The sequence below is a fragment of the Lagopus leucura genome, unplaced genomic scaffold, assembly GCF_019238085.1.
Source record: "Lagopus leucura isolate 7727_CA_CO unplaced genomic scaffold, USGS_WTPT01 Super-Scaffold_100027, whole genome shotgun sequence".
Lineage (NCBI taxonomy): Eukaryota > Metazoa > Chordata > Aves > Galliformes > Phasianidae > Lagopus > Lagopus leucura.
The window spans coordinates 6,861,902-6,884,957 of record NW_024962278.1 but is presented as its reverse complement, the minus strand read 5'-3'; the positions used below and the strand labels follow the sequence as shown (position 1 = coordinate 6,884,957).

General features: G+C 48.8%; 1 protein-coding gene across 4 annotated transcripts in view; it reads left to right on the top strand.

Annotated features, from left to right (window-relative positions):
- NEURL1B (neuralized E3 ubiquitin protein ligase 1B) overlaps positions 1-23,056 on the top strand; it is a 111,264-nt gene that overhangs the window by 64,509 nt on the left and 23,699 nt on the right. Inside the window, exon 1 of one of the 4 annotated variants that reach the window (XM_042880682.1) lies at positions 20,127-20,216. The exons of the other annotated variants lie outside the window; for them this stretch is intronic. Within the exon in view, the coding sequence (XP_042736616.1) occupies positions 20,186-20,216 (31 nt within the window). The 5' untranslated portion in view covers positions 20,127-20,185. Of the gene's footprint in view, positions 1-20,126; positions 20,217-23,056 lie in introns of those variants that run through there. 4 annotated transcript variants of the gene reach the window in all.

Genomic DNA, 23,056 nt, shown 5'->3' with positions numbered 1-23,056 from the left:
GCAGGGCTCAGTGCTTTTAGTTGCTTTGTTCAGAAGCACTGAAAGCTAAGAAGTTTGGTTTTCTGGTCGTTATTTCACCCAAGATGTGTCCTACCATGCCTGCCGTGCCTGTTGCCTTCCTGCTAGATGTGTGGCATATTTTCTGTATTAAAACAGGCAGTCACATACATCTTCCTCAGCTAAATATGTTTCTCAATAGTGGGTGTATGAGAATGTCATCCTCATGGAGTGTTTCTGTCAGCCTTCAGTTTCTATGGCTCCTTAGTCCTGCCTCACCTTGCAGTGCTGGGAGCGGTGTTTGTGGAGAGCAGCACCCCGTGCTCTGCCCTCCTCTCAGAGATGTGGGGGAGATGTGGTTGTGTGCAGCTGCAGACCAGTGTTTGCACAAGGAGAGCAATAAATTTCCAAATGTCATCTCGTTAAATCGTGCCGTTTGGTCTGAGATTCTGTCTTGATCTTGGGAATTGTTTGTTAATAGTTAGGAAGGTCTTGGCAGATTCTTAACTGGTTAATAAATAACTCAGAAAAGAGAAGGTTTCTTTTTTTTTAAATCACATGTTAGTTTGCTTTATTTTTAATGATATTCCTCATGTGCCCTATAAAAATTCCTTGAGAGCCTATGTCAAACAGCAGTAAGCTAATGGCATTGAGATCATTTATGCTTCTTTCAGAGTCAAGCTAACGCAGCTCTGTTATTGTCTCTTGTCTCCTATGGAATATGCTATAGGTTTAATATATCCTATAGCTATTAAAGATTGAAAAGACCCATGGAACTTGGTCACAGTCTGTCCTCTTGCAAAATCAGATTACAAATACCACGTGGTGTCATCTCAGGTATGAAGTGCTTTTTGCCAGAGGAGATCAGCTTATTTTTGTAATGGCATTTTGGAGAATTACAGCCCATGAATTTGGGATTCTGTAATTGATTTTGTTTCTTCATATGCTGATACAGCCCAAGAAGAGAGTGTTTGGTCTCCCATCCCCTTGGATTATTTTGTGAATGTTTCTTTCATCTTAGATCACAGACAGACAAGCATCAGCTCACGAAGTGTCGTGTACCAGCTACTGAATATAGAGCTGTAAGGAGCAGAAGACGCAGGCTCTGCTTCTTTAATTAGTACATGCATCTGCGTTCTTAGCTGATCAGAAGTCCAAAAGCATAAGGAGTATTTGGCCCAGGACACTGATAGCCATGCAGTGAGATCATCAACAATTCCTTCCAAGAGTAAAGGTTAAGGAGTTCTCCTCCTAGATCCCAAAATAGAATTCCTCTTGAAAACCCTGATAGTTACACTATTTCCGTATCTCATAGCCTCTTCTTGCCATTATGGGAAAAGTTTTGGAGTTTATGCCCTAATGCACGCAACTTCCAATAGCCCTTCACCTGTGACTGAAGCAGAGTGGTCTCTGCACTTTTGCTGTCCCACTGCTGTGCAAATGTTCCTCGTGAGCTGCTGCTTCTCCATTTGGATAGCTCTGCAGAGGCAGTAGGTGGCCTTGGTGCCCAGAAGGCACTTCTCTTTGCTGGTAGATGCAAAGGTTTGAATAATGTATATAAAGGGTAAGATATAAAAAAAATGGAGAGAAAAGTTTGCATTAGCTTTTATTATGCCCTGAGGAAGGCACATTAGGGTTTGTTAGGAATGGCAGAGGAACATCTGCCTGCAAATAGGAAGAGCAACATGAAACAAAGATTGTTCTGTGTGGGATCACCCTGTGCTCTGTTGGTGGCTGTTCTCTGGCAGAGATTGAAACTCTGCAGCCAGTGTGGGTGTTTCTCTAAGCAGGTACGGCCACAGGGAAAGCAGCTGAGAGACTGGTTGCATGCTCTTGCCAAATGTGAAGTGTCTCATTTTCAGGAACGAGAGCGGTGCTCATTCATTTCACACATCTTAGCTCATCCATCCATCTTTTGGATGTCTGCTTGAGCATAGTAGCTTTAACAAGTCTGAAAAGCAGCTCTGCAGAACGACAGGCTGTATGTGCAGAAGCATGGAGTGTCTGCTCCCCACAGTCACTTGCCTGGCACCAGCCCAGCTCCAAGTCTTTGCCCCCCTCCCCCCCTTCCCCCAGCACAAAGAAGCTGTTTGCCATTGGAATGGGCCGTATTCCTCAGCGTCCCGCTTGGCCTTCCCCAGCTGGGATGGGCTGAACTGGCTCAGGAAATGATCTTTTGAATTCCACTGGAAATTGGATGCTCTGTGGGGAAGGGGAAAACCCTGTTGTCCCAGGAGTCACATCACTGAATCTATACTTGCAGTCTGAAATGATGTAATGAGTGGGTGGATGAAGTTAACTCTGTTGTGCAACTCAGTTTTGTCACGCAGGTGAGGGCAATGCAGTCTTCTGGAAAATCCCTGACCCCCGAGAAACTCCAACTTCTGCCTTCTACTGACATTAATCTGTCAGCCTCAGGCAGCTTTTGGGGCTAGGGTTACAGCCATGGTTTGCGCTCAGAACAAGAGGAGCCTGTCTGCTAAATTTACTTTTTGGTTAAGAATAGGTTAACTACACATGTTTAATTCTCAATATGATAAAATCCAGATCTGGCATGGTTTCTAGTCTTGTCTTAAGCTCAGTAATACTCACAGACTTAATTTTAATACCAAATGCTTATTCTGAGCTTACCTATAAAAGGATGCAGAGATGTGGAAGTGTTTGCTGTGGACACAGCCCTTATAGAGTGAGGCAATGCCTCACTGTCTTGTACCTCTCCCAAGCCCCCGTGGGAGGCACAGACCCTATCCTACTATAATGACCCTTTCTAGGCCTAAGACAAAGAGAAGACCTGGCCTCACCCTTAGCTTTCCCACTGAACTCTGTAGGACATAACAATAAATCCTCTTCTAAACCCTGATTCTGCATTCAGGAGTTGGGCAGAAAACAACCACGATGGATGTGTGTGCCTGCTCCTGGGTTTTTGGGTAATGGATGCTTTATGTTAAGAGAAACAAGGATTGAACATTTTGGGTTAATTCTACGTCTACCTACCTCATAAATTATATTTAGATTGCCCTTTTCAGGTGTGTCCTTTCTATCTTTAAGTTTTGGGTTGGAAATGTCTTTAGCCCAGGGACTGCACGGCAGGTGCTCTGGTCATATGGGCTGCCCAGTAGATTTTATTTAAGGCAGTAGATTTGTATCATAAACTATTGGTTGGCAGCGCCGTGTTATTCCCATTTCTGCACTAAGTCTTATTTGTCTGTACCTTCACTGTGAATGGGAGTGGAGAATTCTTTTCTCCAAGCTGAACCAGTTTTCTTTCCCTGAATTTACAGCACTCCCAGGCAGCTAAGTAGTTGGGATGGGGCCTGGGCACATTTTGGCAGGGCAGAAGGATGGCAGTAAGCAGCAAGGGCTGCAGATATCTGAACCCTGCACTGCTGCTGAATGCCTTGTGCCTGCGCCCAGAAGCCCCAAGGTGCCGTGAGAACAGAGAGCTGGAAGAGGGCTGCAGGGGCTGGGTGATGCCACATACCAGCACTGCTCATCTCCAGTCCCTGCATACCAGTCACATTGCTGTCCCAAAAGGGGCATACTGGAGCAGTGTTAACTCAGGCCTGGTATGCTGGCAGGAATAGATGCACAGACATATAGTTGCCCCATACTTGTCGGGTTTGGAGATGCAGATTTGTACACTGCATGTTATACACACTGCAGTTGGTCACACAAAGTAAGTTGGCTCAGGGAAAATGGGATACCTGTCCCAGAAGAGATATTTTAACTCTCTCCAACTTTTTCTTATCCTTGGAGTAGACAAAGGGAACTAAGGACCCCACCTTGTAATTAAAGGAATCAAGAGATGAGGTGCATGCAAGACAATCATTCCTAATTAGCAGCTGCATGGTTTAAATGCCATCTGAATTTTCCTTCTCCATAGTGAGGTGAGAAAACACCTTGGCTGGGAGAGAGGAACCTGGTTCATTTGCATTGAGAGAGTCCCTTGATGTCTCCAAGCAGTGACTCTCAGCCCATGAATTCCAGGCACTTTTCAGTCTGAAGTGCACACCAGGCACCAAAAACACCAGATGTCCAACTCTCTGCCCTTTCCAGGAGCCATAACTACAGGGCTTGGGCACATCTTTCTGGGTTTATACGTATATATATAAGTATTCTGTGAGTTGTTTTATGTCCCTCCTGATCTGTGACTTCACTGGATGGTCTTTGGAGAACAAGTGGACTATTCTTGGACACCATCCTCATCCTAGAAATCATAACGCTGGCAGCTACCCGAGCACTCTCTTCTTGGACTCAGGCCTATCTGCGGTGCTCATGCACATCAAAGGAGCTAACTCATGCTCCCAAGGGATCTGCTCTCCATTAAGGAGCCAGGTGTCCTGTCCTCATGCATCGAGCTGCTCACCACTTCTCCTCTCACTCCTCAGTTGCATGTTGCCCGTATCTTTAAAAGGGAAAAGGCATACTGGGGAAAATAACAGAACAGCCTTTAGGTTGTAAATCTAATAATTCAGTGGATGGGATTTCAAAGCCTCCTGAAAACTAGAGTTCCATCTATATAAAATTAATGAGCTTCTCTCTTGTTAATTTGAAGAAGAGTCTTTATGGTTCACCTCCATTACCATTTCCTTTATAGGGGTTATTTCTCTACTGCAAATGCACAGGGCAATGGCTCAGACATAGGACGGTCTCCAAATGTATTTCTTGAAGGAAATTAAGTGAAATGGAGGCAAATTACTAATTGTTCCCGTGCAGAAAATAAATAAATAAATAAATTACGGTTTATTTTGCTATCAACCAAACCTGTGGGATGGCAAGATGGGACCCCTCAGGACAGCAGTGTGGTGGCTCTAGTTGCTTTTCATGCTGGCACTCATCCAGGCTTGCACTGGATGCCTTTGCTGGCACAGAAAGCACCTAAGGGCAGGTTTTCACCTGTACTTCAGGGGCAAAAGGCACCTTTGGCACTAGAAGAAGCAGCCTCCATTCATCCTGCCATCACACCGGCTCCTCTCCTATGTGCAAGCGCAGGAGCTGATTAGATAAGTGACCTGGGCTAAAGCCAACCTGGAGGGAGGGACCTGTGAGATCAGAAGAGGGGTGCGTTTATGTTACTGTCACTGCAGGTGTGGGCTGGCTCTGTGTATTCATGAGGTCCTGCAGTGATGGACACAGAGCTGAGCTGAGCAATGCTGTGCCTGGGTGCTCCAAAACCAAAGGGCTTCATCTTGTTCTCTCTGTGACTTTTTGAGGTTATCTTAATTAATTAAACAGCTGATGGAACAGCAGGGCAAACAATGCAAAAACTGCTATGAAAAGGCTTCCTCATGTGCCCCGATTCTCATTAGCATAATTAAGTCTCCTCTGAGACTACAGAAACTTCATCAGGTTGCTCTGAGACTACAGCAACTTCAAAGCAGAAGAGATTTTACAACAGCAAAGTTTATATCAGAGCGCATGAAATGCTGATGAAAAGACTTTCCTTTCCACAACGCCTCTGAGGTCTCAAACAAAAGCTTTGTTATTGTTGTGCGATGGCTTTTTCTTGCGGCTGATCATTCTGACGGGGAATTCACCTCATTTTTATTAACTTTTGGCAGGAAAAAACAGCATTTCCACAGTGAGAACTGAAGCTGGACTAGGAAAAGGAACATGGATAACTCCAGCATGATTACTGGGGAAAACCAAAGCACACAGTGAGCAAAGAGTCTCTTTGGCTGAGTGCTCTAACACATTACTGTGTAAGCACGAGTTTTTCCTGAGATCTTATATCTCTTCAGTCAGTTCAGTTCCACACTGACTCCATGCACATGTCTTCTGAGAACCTTGCTTGGGTAAGGAGATGAGCACAGAGCCTGCTTTTGAGGGCTTTGCTCCATGAGTAGCATTTATTTGTGTAAGCACCGTCATATCAGAGAGTTTTGAGGCTTTGGGGCTGTGGATGTGGAGCCTCTGAGCAGCTAATAGTGGTTGGTTTTGGAGGTGATGGATACTGAAGGATGAGGAGTCTGAATGTGATGCTGGGACACTCTGCAAAGCGTAGCTTTGTTCCGGGAGGTTTTTTCCTTCATGTGAACTTTTCTTCCTGCAGATGGGTTTCAGGAGTTGGCAGCTGTGTTCAGAGCAGATTCCAGAGATATATGGGTGCTGTGGTTGGGTCAATTACCCAAAGCAAGTTCAAGTTCCTTTCCTGGTGTTTCCCTGTCTTGCAGATAGCCGGCAACCTGCTAGGGTGTCTGTAATGCTGAGAACAACCGTTGTCTGGAGATGTTGGACTTTCTGGAGCCTGGCATTAATGAGAGTCACTGCTGCCTGTCTGTGGGGGAAACCACTGGGACAGATCACTCTGTTGAAGGCTAATTTCCATAGCACAGAAGTGAGTCTCCAGCAATTTATCCTTAGCTTACAACTGTAGCAAATAGGTCAGGGAAGCTCTAGTGTGTTCAGAAAGCATCCCTCAAAGCATGGAAGTCAACCAGTGGAGTCAGAGTCTCTGGAGGTATTTAAGGAAGGGGTAGATGTAGTACTGAGAGACATGGGTCACTGGGCAATATTGGTGTAGGTGGATGGTTGGACTACATGATCTTAGAGGTCTTTTCAATCTTAATGATTCTATGTTTCTTGAATCCTTTTATCCTGGAGATGCAAAGGAAGGATGAAGAGTCTCCATGACCAGCACTTGTTCTCAGTCTCCCAGTCCGCTCTGTACTTGCAGTGAGCACCTGCACAGCCTCACAATCATAATCTTTTCCTGTCAAAATGAAAAAACTGCTCTGAGAGCATCCCTAGGTCTTGGCAGGGCCATTGCCAGGCAATGTTCCTGCTGATGTTGGGTAGGCAATGAGCTGCTAGTGTGTTGGTGAGTCACGTCTCAAACACGGAGCTGCCAAACAGGCTGTGCAGTGTATCAATGCTCAGGGCATCGTGATTAGGTAGCTCAGTTTGCTGGAGGAGGGCAAAGGCATGGTTATTTATAAGGCAATGTTAGTGTGATGGTGTTCTTCTCCTAGGGAAGCCCATTGCTGCCCGTGGCTGCAGCCAGGACCTCCCCAGGTCGGCACTGACAAAACTTCAGATTGTCTCTTACCATTTCATCACCCGTTCCTCACTTTAGCTAACCTCCTTTCTGTTCAGTTATTCCTTGCATGAAGACTTCTGCTGACTGGGAAAATACTGGAAGTCCCACTTGGCTGCGATCCTCTTGATTCCATCTTTCTTAAGATTGAGAACCCATCCCCTGTGTGAGGCAGGACGTTGAGTGCTGGGGCTCTGGGATCTGCTGGAAGCAGCCCTCTGCATGCACTGCTGAGTATCACCGTGCACAGCCAAACCAGCAGCACTCTGCAGCTCCTGGCTCCAGCTGAGGTCTGAGCAGAGACTTCTGCACAGCCCGTTGTTCAGGCTGGGGCACATTCCTGGGAGCAGCCACTTACCCTTTCATAGTTCTTGCTTCAGCTGCAGTCAACTGAGGCATTTCTTCCCAGAGAACAAATCTTTCTTATCAGTCACAACCCAGGTATATTAAAGGATGGCAAAGCAATGGAGGGGGAGCAGGGACGAGGATCAAACCTGTCCATAGCATGCCCTGCCTGTGCTGAGCCCACTGCTCATCCAGGAGCAGCACTGGTGGGGGCACCATGGAGCTTTTTTTCCCCAGAAAATATTTTGAGACTTTCTAATATTTTTCCTTAGGTGAGGAAAGATGTGTGAATAAAGCAGAAAGGACTTTCTGTTCTTTTCTCTGCAGGGCTTTGAAAAGCACCCTCCATGAAAAAGCGGCCCTTGAGTTCAGGTTTGCAGCAGCCAGGGCAATTATCCAGCTGTATCTCACATCTGCATCTCTCAAGGAACCTCTGGGTTACTCAGCCCTGCATGGTTTCTTTTCTCATAGTCACAGACGTGTGTTTCTGTGTGGTTCATTTACGTGTCCTGATTCAGGTGTTACTTTTAAAGCAGTATGTTCTCAGGTTGGACTGAATTCCCATTCATGCCCATCCTGCTCAGCATCTTGTGGTTTTCTGAAAGGAGAACAGAGTCCCTCAATGCCACGTGATCGACATTCAGCCATTTCTGCCTTTAGAGACCTCTGTAAATCTGTTTTACATCTGAGCATATGCATATGAGCTGAGAGAAAGTGCAGAGGGAATTGGTGTCAAGAAGGGGAGAACTGCCTTCAGTTCTCTACAGCCATTTTTTTTTTAATATCTTTTTTCTTTTGATGCTGATCTCTATTGTTTAAGGAAATCTCTGCTAGGAAACTGGGACTGGGGAAAAGGAAACTCAAAGACAGAGCAGCCAAACCCTTTGCAGGAATCTGCTCCCTCCTGAAGGTTAAAGCTTGTCATTTTTTGATTTGCTGGAAATGATTGGTGTTTCCTTTGTTCTCCTTTGCGGTGGCTGCTCTGATAAGCCCTGAGGGATGCTTTCCTTGGACAGATCTGGAACAATTACCGAGAAAGAAGTAAGGAAAGTAAACACATATCCTGTTTTTCCTTATGCCATTTTTGTTAATCAGCGATTTGACTTGGGGCCCTGCCTCTCTCATTGTTGAGGACTTTATACAGCTGCAAACCCAGAAATACCATCCATTGCAGAGTTATGTGATCTGACTTTTTGGTTTTTGGAGAGTTGGCCTCTGGGGCTGGTACAGCTTAGAGATGAGAGCTGTTTTGGAGCCTGACGGGAGGCTTATCCCCAGCACAGAGCCCTTTCTACATGCCACAAAGAAGTAGAGAGACTTTCTGGTGGCTTATGGGCTGTAGCCAGGTATGTGATGTCTCTTTGCTGGGCTTCCAAGCAGAAATGTCATACAACAGCCCTCGCCTCCTAGCAGTGCTCTGAGACTTGTGTGTATGTTATGAAGTGCTGAGATGCATGGAGGTGAACCCCTCCTTGGAAAGGCACAGCTTGAGTGCTTCTGACCTCTGTTTCTTTGAGCTGCAGGGATGAGCCTTGGAGATGATGCTCCTTGCCACAGTTTACTTACAGTGCAGTTTACTCAGTCCCAGAAAGCTGCGTGCATCTGTGATGGCGGAGCAGCTGTTAGGGCACAAGGCAGGAAGAAGGGACCACAGTCTGTCTGTGCAGAGCTCAAACCAATGTGAGCATTGCTGTGGGGCCCGTAGCTGAGTGACCCTCTTGTCCTATGGCTTCGTGTCCCAGGCCGAGTTGCAGCACGCTGCCCTGTGCTGTGCTGGCTGTGCACACAACCCAGCAAGTCCAAGGGAACATGAGGAGCCACCGACCCCATCCCTTCCTCCTTCCCCAGCCCCTACAGCTAAGCTAATGGTGGTGGCAGTGCACACCCTCAGTGCACTCCTAGATGCTTGGGATGCCCCAGAAACCATCCCTGCTGTCTTTCCCAGTTGGCACACAGCTGATGGGAGCAACTGGAGGGAGATACCAGCGGCGCTGCTCATAGAAGTCCAGATGAAGGACTGGAACACCTGTTGGCATCAGGAAAAATGTTTGCTATGGGACATTAGGAATTACACCCTGTGCTGCACGTGGCTACCCACGTGCATAATTTCCTCATCACTGCAAGTTAAAAAGGCAGGTGATGGATGGGGCAGAGTAAGCCAAGAGCACAGTGAAGGCAGCAGGCTCAGCCCTTGCCAGGCAGAGGAGGTGATGTCTTGCAAACTGTTCTCTTCAGTACCTGGATGTATCACTGCATTGCAAAGCATCTCTTCATTGTGCAGATATAAAACAGATGCTGCTTCCTCTTTGACTTAGATAAAGCCCCACAGCAACAAAGTGTGCTGTGAGAATGGATCCTTCCATTCAGAATAAGAATAGACATGTTTTTAAAATGCATTGTCTGAATTTGTGGCCATAGGAAAATCAGTGACAGTTTTTCTGTCGAATTCCTCTCAGAACTCAGTGCAGTTTCAACCCTGAGCAAACCCAGTCCAGGCCAAAGGACCCCGCCACTGAGCTGGAATAGGTGCATGATGAAGAAATCCATCTGTCACAAGCAGGGGATGTGGCATCACGTAACTGCTTGGCAGGGAGCTGGTCCAAGGGGCGAGAGCTGAGCTGCTGGCAGGTGCAGAGCCTGAATGTCTCTCCCATGCTATGCCCACCAACACAGCCCCCATCCCAGAGCTGCTGGGAGTTGGTGGCTGCGGGGCTCCTACCAAAAACTCTGCATCACTGCTGCATTCTCTCTTTTTTATTTTTACATAAAATACCTGAGATGCTTTGGAAAAGGACAAGTTTCCAGAAAGAGCTGAGCCCTTATCCTGGGAAAATCAGCTGCCAGAAGTGTGCGTGGCCAGGTCACAACCTTGCTCCTCATCCCTGGCTGTTTTGGTGCTGGTTTGGTGTGCATCTCATGAGGTACATGCAGGCTAAGGGACTTGCTGGGTCTTACTATGTGTGTGTGTGTGCAAAGCCTGGGATGGGGCTTTTCAAAGGGAAGGGTTAAATGTCAGGACAAAAGGCTGGTTCTCTCCACCATAAAAGAAAGGCTTTAATGTCCTGTTAAGTTTCGTAACATCCCCTGCATCTGAAATTTCTTTGAGCCCAAACCCAGCCTGGGGGCGTAATGAATTCAGCGTGCTCCCTTTATTAGACAGCTCTGGTTTCTGCAGTTTTGTAAACATCCCCAAATCCACGTGGCACTGTAGTAGCTGTCTATCAGCTGCTTATCTCCAAACATGAGAGGAATCCTGGATCCTGCTCCCAGTCACAGAAAACAAAGCATCAGGATTCAGATCCCAGCCTTGCTTATGGGAGGGAGGCTCACCAGGTGCATGGACTGGGTCTCAGCTAGGGCGAACTCAATGTCTTGAGCACCTGCTGGGACACAGCCCTGTATGCTTAGTGCTGGCTGTGCTCCCAGCAGTCACGGGATTGGAATTCATCGCCAGAAATTGTCTGTTAAAAATTAAAATATAGGCAAATAGCCGTAAATCAAGGTGGGTTGTGAGGAAGTGTGTGTTGGTCTAAGAGATTGTTTTCAGCAGCAAGTCGGTGCCAAAGGGCTGTGCTGTGAGCTGAGGGTTGGCCTGGCAGATTTAGGAACTGGAGCTGTTTAATGGAGTCTTTTTCAAGCTGCATTTCATGGCTGCAGGGCTGTTTGCTCCAGGCCGAGCTGAGTCTCAGGGGTGTTGCTTTGTTGTTTGTTGTGTGGTGGGTTGTTTTTTTTTTCAATCCCATTTCTTTCTTTAATGGCTGAGATAGCAGGTTTAGGTCTGAATCTCCTGGGAAGATTCTAAAATTGGTATCTAAAAAAACAATAGATTTTGAGAATTACAAATGCTTTATAGAACCAGTACACACTTTTAATTTGGAGACAATTCTGCAGATGTAGCACATCACACCACATCTTGGCAACTGTTGTCTCTCCTTTTTAATTTGCTACTAAGAATGCACAAAAACAGGAGTGTCATTCATTAGGAACCCTTCTGCTTTGTTCCCCTTGTGTGTTCCTTGCATGCTCTCCTGACCCTTTCCAGTGGTGCCCAGGGATCTCCACAGCACCCTTCTGTGTTTCTGCACACTGAGCAGGCGAGTGTCTGGTGTGACACAACCCAAGGAGGTTGTGGATGCCCTGTCCCTGGAGGCATTCAAGGCTGGGCTGGATGTGGCTCTGGGCAGCCTGGTCTGGTGTTTGGCAACGCTGCACAGGGCTGCAGGGGAGTTGGAACTAGATGAGCATTGTGGTCCTTTTCAACCCAGGCCATTCTATGATTCATTTTATGTGTTGAGTGAGCCAGATCTGCACACCTGCCATCTGCAGTGGCTTAAGATGGAATCACCATGGTTTTCTTGGTCTCTAAGCCCAAGCTCCAACACCTTTTCCACCTGCTGAATACAATGAGAAAAGGCTTGGCTGGGTGTTCAGTGGGACCATCGCTGCTGCAGATGGCATCAGAGGGCAGGATGGGGTCAGAATTGCCATATTGCCCATTTTGCCAACTCTGCAGGAATGGTTATACTGAATGAGACCCTTAGGCTCCTATGTGAGTAGGGACGTTGGCCTTGATCCTGCTGTCCCCCACATTACATGCAAGGGAGTTGCACCTGGCTTAAAGTCCATCTGAGAGGTGAATCAGATGTTTCTCACTATTATTGTTCCTATGGTTGTATATGAAAGAGCAATAGCCCCAGCTTTGTGCTGGGAATCCATGTTGTATTCTGCACAGAGCTGCAGAGAGACATGCTGTGCCCTTGTAAAAGTAGATCTGCTTTTCATTATGCACAGCATTACATTGCACACTAAACAAATTTCTAGACATTTGTGCACCGAGCCTTTTTTACAAGAGGTCTAACCTGAAGCATCTTGCAAAACTTGTTTCTCTGAATTAAAACAGCTATCAGGATTTTTTGGGGGGCGGGGGAAGCTACAGCTCTCTAGGCTACCTGCTTTGGAAGGAAAACCAGGCACCATATGCAATGGAACTATTGCTTGCTCTGTCTCAAAAATGCCGAACTATGGGAGAGAATTCGTCCCACCAAACGCCCACTAAACACATTTTTTAAATCTGGTTTCTCAGCCTTTCAGGAAAGAAGAAGCAAAATCTAACTATGTTCTTCTTGCCTGCTGGAACCGGGCCCCATTTCATGGAATTAAATGGCTAAGGAGAAAAAAAAATATATCCAAGGCAAGGATGCTATTCTCAACAAAGAGAACAGTATATGCAACAGCTTCTGCAGCATTCCTGCAACATGATGTCTTTCCCTGCAGACTCTCAGTTAGGGATTGATTGTCCACACAGAGAATTGCCCAATTCAGAAAGGCTTAAGGCACTCTTCATGAACTGTTTGCTAAGAGGATGAATAGATGGGCATGTGTGTATATAAACCTATAAATCGTGTCTTGTTCTGCCTTGAAGAGGACAGCTGAGGTTGGATTCTTTGTCAACTGATTTCATGCTCTCCAGGCTGGGGATAAAGGCAGCAGTGTTCTGCACGTGGGGTCAGGGCTCACTGCTGCAGCTCCGGAAGGACAGTTTGTGGAAAATGGGAAATAACATTAATTGTGAGTGCTGAAGCTGACAGCAGAACAACATTCACACAGCCCTGATGTGTTCACACTTAAGGGAAAGTCCAGAGTTTGTCTCCTTTGGGTTCTCCTTTATCCCAATGGGATTTTTGATAAGTGCAGTGGATGCTCCGAGCTGGGGCTCAGAACCACCGGGCGTTTGGTGGCACTGCTCTCAGTCCTGTCGTTGCTCACTGTGCCCAGTGCTGCCCCTGCCCAGCGATGATCTGCCTCCTGGGGAATCCGAGAGCTCAGCCCTGGCGAGGCGAATCCAGTGTGCGTGAGAGCCGTGAATCATCTCCCCTCACTTGTGCTGGATGCCCTGAGTGGGGTGCAGAGGATGTGCAGAAGAAAAGGCTGTGCTCATTCCTGTGTAGCTCTCCATGAATCTCTCTGGCCGTTGTGTGCACATTTCCCCACGATGACGTGCGCAATTCCCTGCAAAGCCCAGGCACGATGGGCACAGAGGTGTGGGTTCTGGTGGGCTCTGTTCTGCCCCAGCAGCTGCAGCCTTGCTCTGGGCAGCTGTCACTGCAGCATGGGATACCCTGGGCACAGAGCTCCCTGCTTCTACATTAAGTGCCAGCCATCGAGGGTCAGCTACCTTTTGCAATGTGTCAAAGATTGAGAAGGTTGAGCAAGGAGCAAAAGATCTTTTTTCCCTTGATGGTTTTCAGGGCTATCCATCGTTCCTCCTTTCACTTTCCTTTTCCTATTTGACTTCAAAGGAATAACTCTCAAGTAAGCACTTAAGAAGTTGTTTCCATGTTTGGAATATATCAGAGGTAGTATAGAATAGTGTTTCAGTTTGTTTTGTTTGCACACAAACTCTTAAGACAGAAACTATTACCAGCTACTGCATTTGAAAGTCATTGCCCTGGCTGGGGAAATGAGTAATGGGAGAGAGCTGGAAACACGAACGGGCATCCCATATTTGTGCTGCTTGTGGTCATTCCTTCCCCCCCCCAGAGACCTCCCCATGCCTGCTGGCTGGGAATGCTGCTGCTCGGTGAGCCCTGAACGGCAACCATCCACCACAGATGTCTCCCGGCTCCAACACATTCACTTTGGCAGGAGTATGCTGTTTTTCAAAGAGCTCAAAAGAAACTCCTCCTGCCAACAAATAGAGAGTGTGTTTTTTAGTTCATTTGAATGGGATTTTTCATTCTGGGAGGATTTCTCAGTCTCCCAGAATGCCTCTCTTAGGATTTAGGTTTTATAACATCACTCTTCCTTGCTGCTCCTTGCTAGCAGCAAACCATCGAATTATGCAGAATGACACAGATGAAGCCAAACCAGGCAACCAGTCCTTCTCCTCACCCCTGTGGCCCAGGCAGTGCTCAGCTGGGGGGCAGCAGGAGCTCATCCTGCTTCTGTCACTGCCTCTTTTCCTCTTTGTCAGTAAGTGCATTTGGCTTCAGAGCCAGTTTGGACTGCATAACCATGCAATGTTTGAGAGGGCTTCTGCAAGGGTTCTTATTTATCTTCTGTGTGTCAATGTTTGTCAGAAATTATTTCCCCAAGAGATATAGTTTGCAAATCAGTAGGTTTCCTGTTAGCACTTCCTATTCCTCATGCTTCTGAAAATCATTCATTACCCCCAGTTAGCTTGTGACTGGTATACAGCATGCAGGGATCGTGTCCTGGGAATTTCTGGTAGTACTGCCGGCCTTCAGCCTGTTGCATCCAAAACAAACTGCTTCTGCTTTTCTCCTCCTGTTAAAATAATAATTTGCACTTCAGTAATGTTCTTCAGATCTCCTCTGCAAACATCAGCTCACTCTGCTGCTACACACAGGCATGGTTCTGCCTTGCAGCTGGAGCAGGCGAGGCACACAGCAGGTAACTTGTCTGCAAAGGTCACACCGCGGAGCAGTTGTAATTTGGACAACCTGCTCCTTCCTTCTCGCTCCGGTCATTGCTGTGCAGTCAAAATTAGGAGATTATAATGCACAACCCATGCTGGCGTGCCAGGAATTCTCAAAATCATATTATACTGTCACATAAAATGATGACTCATTTGATAACGCAGCCCACAGCCAGTTCCTTTATGTTAAAATTACGTGGACGAGACTGGGTTGAAAAAGAAAAAAAGAGAGCTTGTTATGTGTGTGATGAATGCTGAGTTAGAGATGCTTTCCTTGAAAGAAATGGGGTGTGGGGGGGTATTTTTATTTTGGCTGAAGCTGAAGGAGTGTTTGTGAGTACATTTGTTGACAGCGGTGCTTGGGACCAGAGACGCTGACATTCCACCAGCAGTAATAGGAACAGCCTCTGTTCATTTCTAAATTGGAAATTCTTCCTTACAGGGGCCCAACCCACCCACTGCCCCCGCCGAAGGAAAGGGCATCCATCTGGGCCGGGCAGACGGGGCACCCCCAGCAGTTCTACGTCTGTGGGACCGCAGTGCCTTCTCCCCGTGCCCTATGGAAAGGGCAAGGAGTAACATGACGTTGTGCATTTTGGTTCTGCGGACAGCAAGCGCTGTCAGTCTGGGCGGATGGACACTGTTCCATGGTGGGATTGTTTGGCCATGGGGCTGAGCCTTTCTGTGGGCTGCATTTCCCTGTCTGCATCGAATCCCATGGGTCACCTCTAGTCTAACACCATTCTGCTCTATCTCCCAGAAAAGGTGCTTTAATGTCCCCAGTTTGGGTAAACGAGCCTCATGGCGGCCACTTTTCCAACAGGCAGCAAGGGCTTGGATCAGGAAACAGCTTCAGTGGCTGAGCAGTCAAGGCCAGTTCACAAAGCTCTTGGCAAAGTGTGGGTTTTCCTACTGTTGGGCTGGAAGCTCCCGCTTCCCTTGATTTCTTAAATGAAAAAAAAAAGAAAGTAAAAGCCAGTTTGTGCATGACCTGGGGGGACCCCGTGCATCCTGTGCTAGTGCTGAGAGCAGGGAGAGAAGCAATGGAAAGTGATTGCTCGCAGCAGTTGGAACGTATGGGTGGCAGGACGGCACGGTGCCGTGCTGGAGGACGCTCTGTACGCACATCCCTCCTAAACAAATACCTCCCAAGTGCGTGCTATGGGAATTCAGGGAACAGCTTTTTTGCTTCTCTCTGAGAGGGAGTGGGGCTTGTTAGTTTTCTGCTTCCAGAGGAGAGGTGCTGAGGCTGGGAGATGAGAAATAGCTGTTCTTATCAGTCAGATGTGCCGTGTCCCCGGGCAGCTGCCTGAGCCAGCAGTTTGGGGAGAGGAAGCACAAGGTGCCAGTGGGAGTGACTTCCATAGGGGGAAGCACGTCTTGCTACTCAGCAGTACAGAAACAAGCTTTTTGCTGTGCAGACAGTAGGAAGGAAACTATTTTGGGGGAAGTTCTTTACTATGAGAGTGGTGAGGTGCTGGAACAGGCTGCCCAGAGAGGCTGTGGATGCCCCATCCCTAGAGGTGTTCAAGGCCAGATTTGGTGGTGCCCTAGGCAGCCTGGTCTGGTATTAAATGGGGAGGTTGGTAGCCCTGCATGTGGCAGGGGGGTGGAGATTCATGATCCTTGAGGTCCCTTCTAACCTGGGCCATTCTGTGATTCTGTGATGTTTTGGTGATACTGCTTGGTGTGTTGATGCTGGATGTGTGCTTGTTGCAGAAGATGCACTTTGTATCACCGGTACCATCCCAGAGTAACTGTGTGTCAGTCTGAACACTTTTAGATGCAGTGATATTTGCATGCTGGAGGTGCACTGGAGGCTCCAACCATCACTTCACATATTTTTATAGGGTATCTTCCTTCTGTAGCCTCTGAGAATTCTCAGGAGCTCCTGCTCAGTGTGGGAGGGCTCAGGGAGAGATGTGATGGAAGTGGAAGTGCTTTGGGCAGTCTCAGCGCTCCTGAGAGCTGGGGATGAAAAGAAATGGATGCTCCAAGAGTCTATTCAGATTTACAGCCACAGAGGAAGAAGCAGAACTGAAGGTGCAGGGGTGTGAATCTGGAGCGAGAGGGGACAGCCCTGGCGCTGTGGAGCAGTGCTAAGTATGGCTCTGGAGGCATACTTACAATACAATACATACATACAATTCATACATACAATTCTGACCCCATCCTGCCCTCTGACCTCCATTGAAGATGGGGATTTGGGGAATCTCTAAAGATGAGAAAAGCAAAATGGATGAGAGAAGTTTTCAGTGGAGCTCAGCTCTGAACATGACTGAAGTGTTGGGAGAAGAGAGCAGAGCTAGGCTCACTGGCAGCACCCAGCACGTGGCTGCAGGATCAGCAGGAGCAGGGGGCTGCCCTGCAGGGCAGGGGTGGACAGATCTGTCAGGTTTAACTTGCTGCTGTTAAAAAGGCTGAGCCTGTCACCACTTACTGCCACCTGTCAGATATGCACTGATGATAGCTGAAAACAGCCATACCTTACATCTCACGTCCCTCATCCTAAAAAACCCAAAGCCTGAAGGGACTGATACGGACAACGCAACTCTTTTGGTGCCCTAAGAAGAGTTACCTGAGGTCGGTATCAGTCGGTGGGAATGCTTTGAGTCCCTACATGTACAGGTATGTTTCTGTGAGAGTTACCACTGGGTACAGCCCATGTCATTTGTGAAAGGTTGATGTGGTGTAGGAGGGTTTGTAGGAGGGTCCCTCTCTGTAACAACCCTTAGGTGGAATTCATCCATGTCTGATTCAGAAGGAAGATTGTCTGTCTGCTCCTTTTACTGTCCCAGATTTGAGAGGCCTGGGTTACACATCCATGCACATCACAGAGGCGATTAAAGCAAACTGGAAAGAGATGTCTTACATCAGTGTAATACAGAATGCCTTTCAGATCCTTTTTCATGAATTGAATTTGGTATGGGGGGCTTAGGAGATGCAGAGGCAGCAGTGTAGTGTGTGTGTCTCAGTGCAACTGGTCAAATGGGCTGAACCCCACACAGATCCATCTGGGGCTGCTCCAGTCAGGGCTGTGCTCTGAGCTGCTGCTGAGTGACCTTGTGTGTGCCTCCTGTGCCTCACTTTCATCACCTATAAAAGAAGAATAATGTCACTCACCTCATCTGTGGAATGGTTTAAGATCCAGTGATAAAAAAACACTGGGGAAGAACTTGGGTGCTATTACTTTTTTACGTCTGGAAGTGAGAATGTGGGTACTAAAGCGAAGGACACATACACAGGTCATCCCATCCCTTGGTCAGCATGAGGGGGAGAGAGGGATGGGGATTTTGCAGTGGAGCAGCCATCTGCCAGGCTTACAGAGGAAATCACTCAGATGTGTTATTGATAGTTACCCAATCTTGCTGGAGCAGAAATAATTTCAACATGCTAAAGAGCTCTTATTCGTGGTGCCTTGCTCTGGGCAGTCCATGTCCTTTCTGCATTTCTCAGGTTGCCCAGAGGTGGTGGTGCCCCATCCCTGCAGACACATGAGGTCAGGCTGGAGGGGCTCTGAGCACTGATGGAGCTGTGGTGTCCGTGTTCATTGCAGGGAATTGGACCTGATGGCCTTTAAGGGTCCCTTCCAATTCAAACAACTCTATGATTCCTGCAGCTGAGGGGCAGCTTTGCCTCGCCTTTCAGTCCCCGCTCAGTGTCATCCTCTGGTTTCCTTGTACTTCCTCACTGTGGTTTCTGGAGAGGATGAAGTCATCCTCACCAAACTATTTCTCATGCTTATTGTTTAGCATTGTGCAAAGTGGTTATTTTAACAAACCCTACGTTCTTACAATGCCAAGAAGTAGGAGTGCTGATTGCGTTCCTGAAGGCTGTCTCCATGTCCTTAAGGATACGCATTGCCATTTCATTGTCTTCTATTTTTGTCCCTTTTTGGGGGGCAGGAAGGGCTGGAACACCCTTGGGTCAGGCAGTGACTGCCTTGCATTGCTGGAGACAGACTGTGGGAGGTGGCACACAGCCGGCACAGGGCTGGCATGCCTGCTGCCCTGGCAGCTGCAGAGCCCCGCTGCGGGAACCCCTGGGTGCTCTTGGCTCCGGAGCCTCGGTTAAGCCCTAAACAACTGCCACTCCCTGCAGAGGGAAACTGCTCAGGATTAGCCAAAGCCTCCCGCTCACGAGCGAAGCAAGGACTTTCCCCTCTGTGGGCACAGCTCTGCTCCCTTCCCCTTCTCCCTGCAGGGCAGCCCCATGCTTGGATCTCAGCTCTGCCCTCCCACAGCTCCTGCACCGAAGCACTGGGAGACACATGCTAACCTGAGATGACAGCAGATGGGGGCAAGGTCTTTTAAGAACAGCTGCTTGTGTCTCCTTTGATAATCCCATTTCTTAACAAATCCCTGCGACGGCACAAAATACTGGATGTCAGGTTTTTCTGTCCCTTCTCATCTCCTGAGCCACACTTGACCTGTTCAGCACGATCTAGGGATTAAAGGCTTGGTGGTATTTCAGCTTCCTTGCAGCAGACCAGAGCCTGCTCTGTGCCAGGCTGCTGGGCTCACCCTCTCATCCCACTTTCTCTGTGTTGGGACACGTGATGGCCTACTGCTCAGAGCAGTGATGGCCTTTCACAGACACTGCACATTGGCATCAGCCTGGTGCCAGCTGCAGCACGTGCTGTGGCTCTAATCTTCCCGTTTCTCCATCCTTAAAATAAGAAAACAGCCTCAGGGAGGAGATGCCTGGTGGCATCATCCCTCAGTGGGAGCGGGTCCAGGAGGAAAGTGGGACCCTGTGCTCATCTCCAGTGCGGCCCACTGCTCACTGTCACGGCTGAGCCGGGAAGGCAGAACTGCACCGCGAGTGTCGGCAGCGCTGCGCTCCGGGCTGTGGCTGCGGTGTCCTCCGTCACCATGGCATCGGTGGGCTTCAAGCTAGCGATGAACTGCCCACACAATAATCCCGTTAGTGCCCTCAGTGCCACAAACCGGAGAAGCGGTGTCACCGAGACGCAGAATGCCTCCGCTCGGACTCACAGATGGAAAGGAGGGCAAAACCGCCCAGCTTGATGGGCTCCGGAGGGGTTGAGCGCCTTGGGGCAACCACCGCCGATAGAAGGATCGGCCCCAAGCGCAGAGCCTGAAAGCCGCACCCAGTCGGTTCCTGGGGGCTCTGCCCCCCGGGAAGCCCCCGAGCCCCGCTGACCCCCGGCTGTTTCACCGCGGGGCGGAGCGCGGCTCCGGGCGTCCCGGGAAGGCGGGGAGCCGGGGTTCGGCGGGGCGGGGCGGCGCGGGGCGGGGGGCGGCGCGGCCGGGCTGGGCGCGGAGCGGAGCGCGGCGGAGGGAGGAGGCGGGCGCTGTCCATGGCCCTGCCGAGCTCCGGGCTCCGCCGCGCCGCCGAGCGGAGCGATGGGCAACACGGCGCACAAGACGCTGGCAGGTAGCGGGGGGCTGCGGGGCGTCCCGGAGCTGGAGGCGCCGCGGGCGGGCGGGAGGCGCTCGGCGGGGCGGTGCCGCCCTCGGACCCCGGCGGAGCCGCTCGGAGCCGGGACGGAGCCCCGCTGATGCTCCGCGGGTGGTGCGGTGGGCACGGCGCGGGGATGCTCGGGCGGCGGGGTACGGCTTCGCCCGGGTGAGAGCCGGCGGAGCGGCCAAGCGGAGCTGTTCTCGCTGCTCCGCTAGCGATCCCTGCCTGCCCGGCGGGTCCTGTCAGCGCCTCTCCGCTTCGTTTCTTCCTTTTCTTCTTCTGCTGCTGCCGCTTCTTCTTTTAACGCAACTTTGTAACGCGGGAAGCCACCAGTTGTTAGCAGTCGCCAGAGGAAAACCGTTGGAAAGCAGCTCCGAAACGTTGGTAGCCTGCCCTGCTTGCAACCTGCTTTTTTAGCTAATTCTGCTCTTACACGAGAGCCGTGCAGATCCTTTTTCCTTTGCAAGCTCATAATTGCTGGGCTTTTTCCTCCTCAATGACAGTGGTTCCTATAGAATCATCACTACTGGATCGCTGAGCCCTTGCCTGTCTGTATCTTCAGCTAGTTTGCTCAGCTTCTCTTTGCTGCTGTATTGCATCCTTTGCACTTTGGGCTCCCATGAAAAAAAAGGGTATTAAACTTATTTAAGAAACAGGAGGACCTATCAAGCGCACACAAACCTCTCTGTAATCAGCCAGAGAGCTGAATATAGAAATAAAGGGAGGAATGAATTTGCATTTGGATGTGCCTTTCTAAGGGGCTACTTGGGACCTTCAAGGCACAAAAGAAAGCTTCTGGCTTGTGGTTTGAACCTGTCATTAGGTTTCTAGTTTCATGCTTGTGCATCTCCTCTCACTCTCTGTTACATTTAAATGGGAAATTGGATTCTTTCACGAGAAGGAAGTTTACATTTTTTTAAAATACCTCCCAAATTGGTGCTGTAAGGAGTGCATGACCTTGGAGAAAATGCATTTTGTGGGTCAGCTTTTCAGCTGCAGGCTATGCCAAGGGATGTATGCCAAAAGCCTGGAGAGCCAGGGCTGCATCCTGGGGTCAGCGGAGGGTCCCCTGGTCAGGCTGGGACTTCCCAGAGGAAGGATCTGTGTACCTGCAGGGGTTGGGGTCTCGCTGCGAGCTGTTGTGCAGGAGCTGAGCGTTGTGTCTGCCGTTGCTAGAGCTGTCTCTGCTGAGCAGCCTTCCCATGCACAGCCTCACACACGTGAAGTTAAAAAAAGGGATGACATCAGTACCGCAGTTCTGCGATGAAAGAGTTCCTCGTGGTACTTTTAGAAGTCGTTGAGAAAAAGTTGGATAGAAAAAAAACCTTAAGGCTTGATTTATGTAGACCTCCCAAATCTAACGTTGTGCTCACGGCCTAGAAAGGCTCAGCCCCGTCCTGCCAGGTGGAGGCTGTCTGCAGAGCATTGCCTTACTGGGGAGAGTCCATTCGCAGCCATTTGTCATATTGCGCAAAAGCCACGCAGGACACTTGGATGTTATTTGCTGATGTGCTGACAGATGCCGGCAGAGCGCGTCTTCCCCACGTGGAGCCATGTCCTGTTGCTATGGAGTGATGGTGGTCAGAAGAAGCCGCTGCCCATGGCTGCAGAAAAGATCGTGGACGCTGGCTATTTTGAAGTATAAAAATGTGTCTTGTTGAGCAATTCAGCCATTTTTCATATCGATCTTCTTGGGTGCGTTGTTTCTCATCAGTCACGTGGCATTAGGGAGGGAGGTGGGCTTAGGGCTGCTCTTGGAACAGGAGGTTTGAAAATTGTGAAGTTTTTCCGGAAGATGGAATGATTGGATGGAGTCCTATTTATAAAAGCCACGGCTGTTTAGAATTACTCCAAGATGATCAGTCAGAATTAAGTCTTTCCTCTTCTTTGTCCAAAGTACACCTCTTTTTTCACTCTGACAGGCTGAGCTCTGCATTTTCACTCTTGTTTTAGCTAAGAATGGAATTGCTCATCGCAGTCCAATGGCATTCAATAGTTTATTTAAACATAAAATGAAAATGAAACTCCTTCACACCAATATTTGCTTACTAGTTATATTACATTGACTAATGGATGAAACCTGCAGAAGTTGTTCCACTTTCATTCTTTCCTTCAGACAGGTAAAAGTGGAAAATGACTTTTGTTTCTATTCAGTTGTAGAGAGAATTTGGAGGGACCTTCATCCTTAAGCCCCTGAAAAAGCCAAAAAATCAGCAGTTTGGGTTTTATGCATAAACGAACATGCTCTCCTCAAACAGAGAAATTACATTTCAAATCCTGTTGAACACAATTCAGTTCATTTTTAAATACAAATTTGTTCAAAGAGGCTTTCAGTGCTCGTTGCAGCTCTAAATCCCCTCTGTCCACATTTCCATTCAATGACAGAGGAGCACACGCCATCAGTGTGGGAGAAATTCGTATCGGGAGCTTGGGAAACTTGTGCTTGCCAAGTGCCTCGTGGTTAACACACAATGGATGAAGGCATTGTCAAATTAACAGTAAGGCTTCTACCCGGAGCGGCACTGAAATGAGTAATAGGCACGGGCTGACAAGAGGCAGCTTCTAGATTTGAATTGGTTGAGGAGGCACTGGGGTGGAATTGGCTGAGATGTGTCAGACACGCTTCACGGTGGCCCTGGGGTGCGTGCTGGTGGAAGTGCTCTTATTGTGATGACAGCCGGGTGCTGGGTGGCAGCCCTCCATAGGCGCCCACTCCTCGCCTCCCAGCCCTCCTGGAGCACGCTGTGACCTCGCTGTGGAAATTCACACTTGGATGTCCATAGGCTTTGTGCCTCCTTCTCCTTACCCTTGCC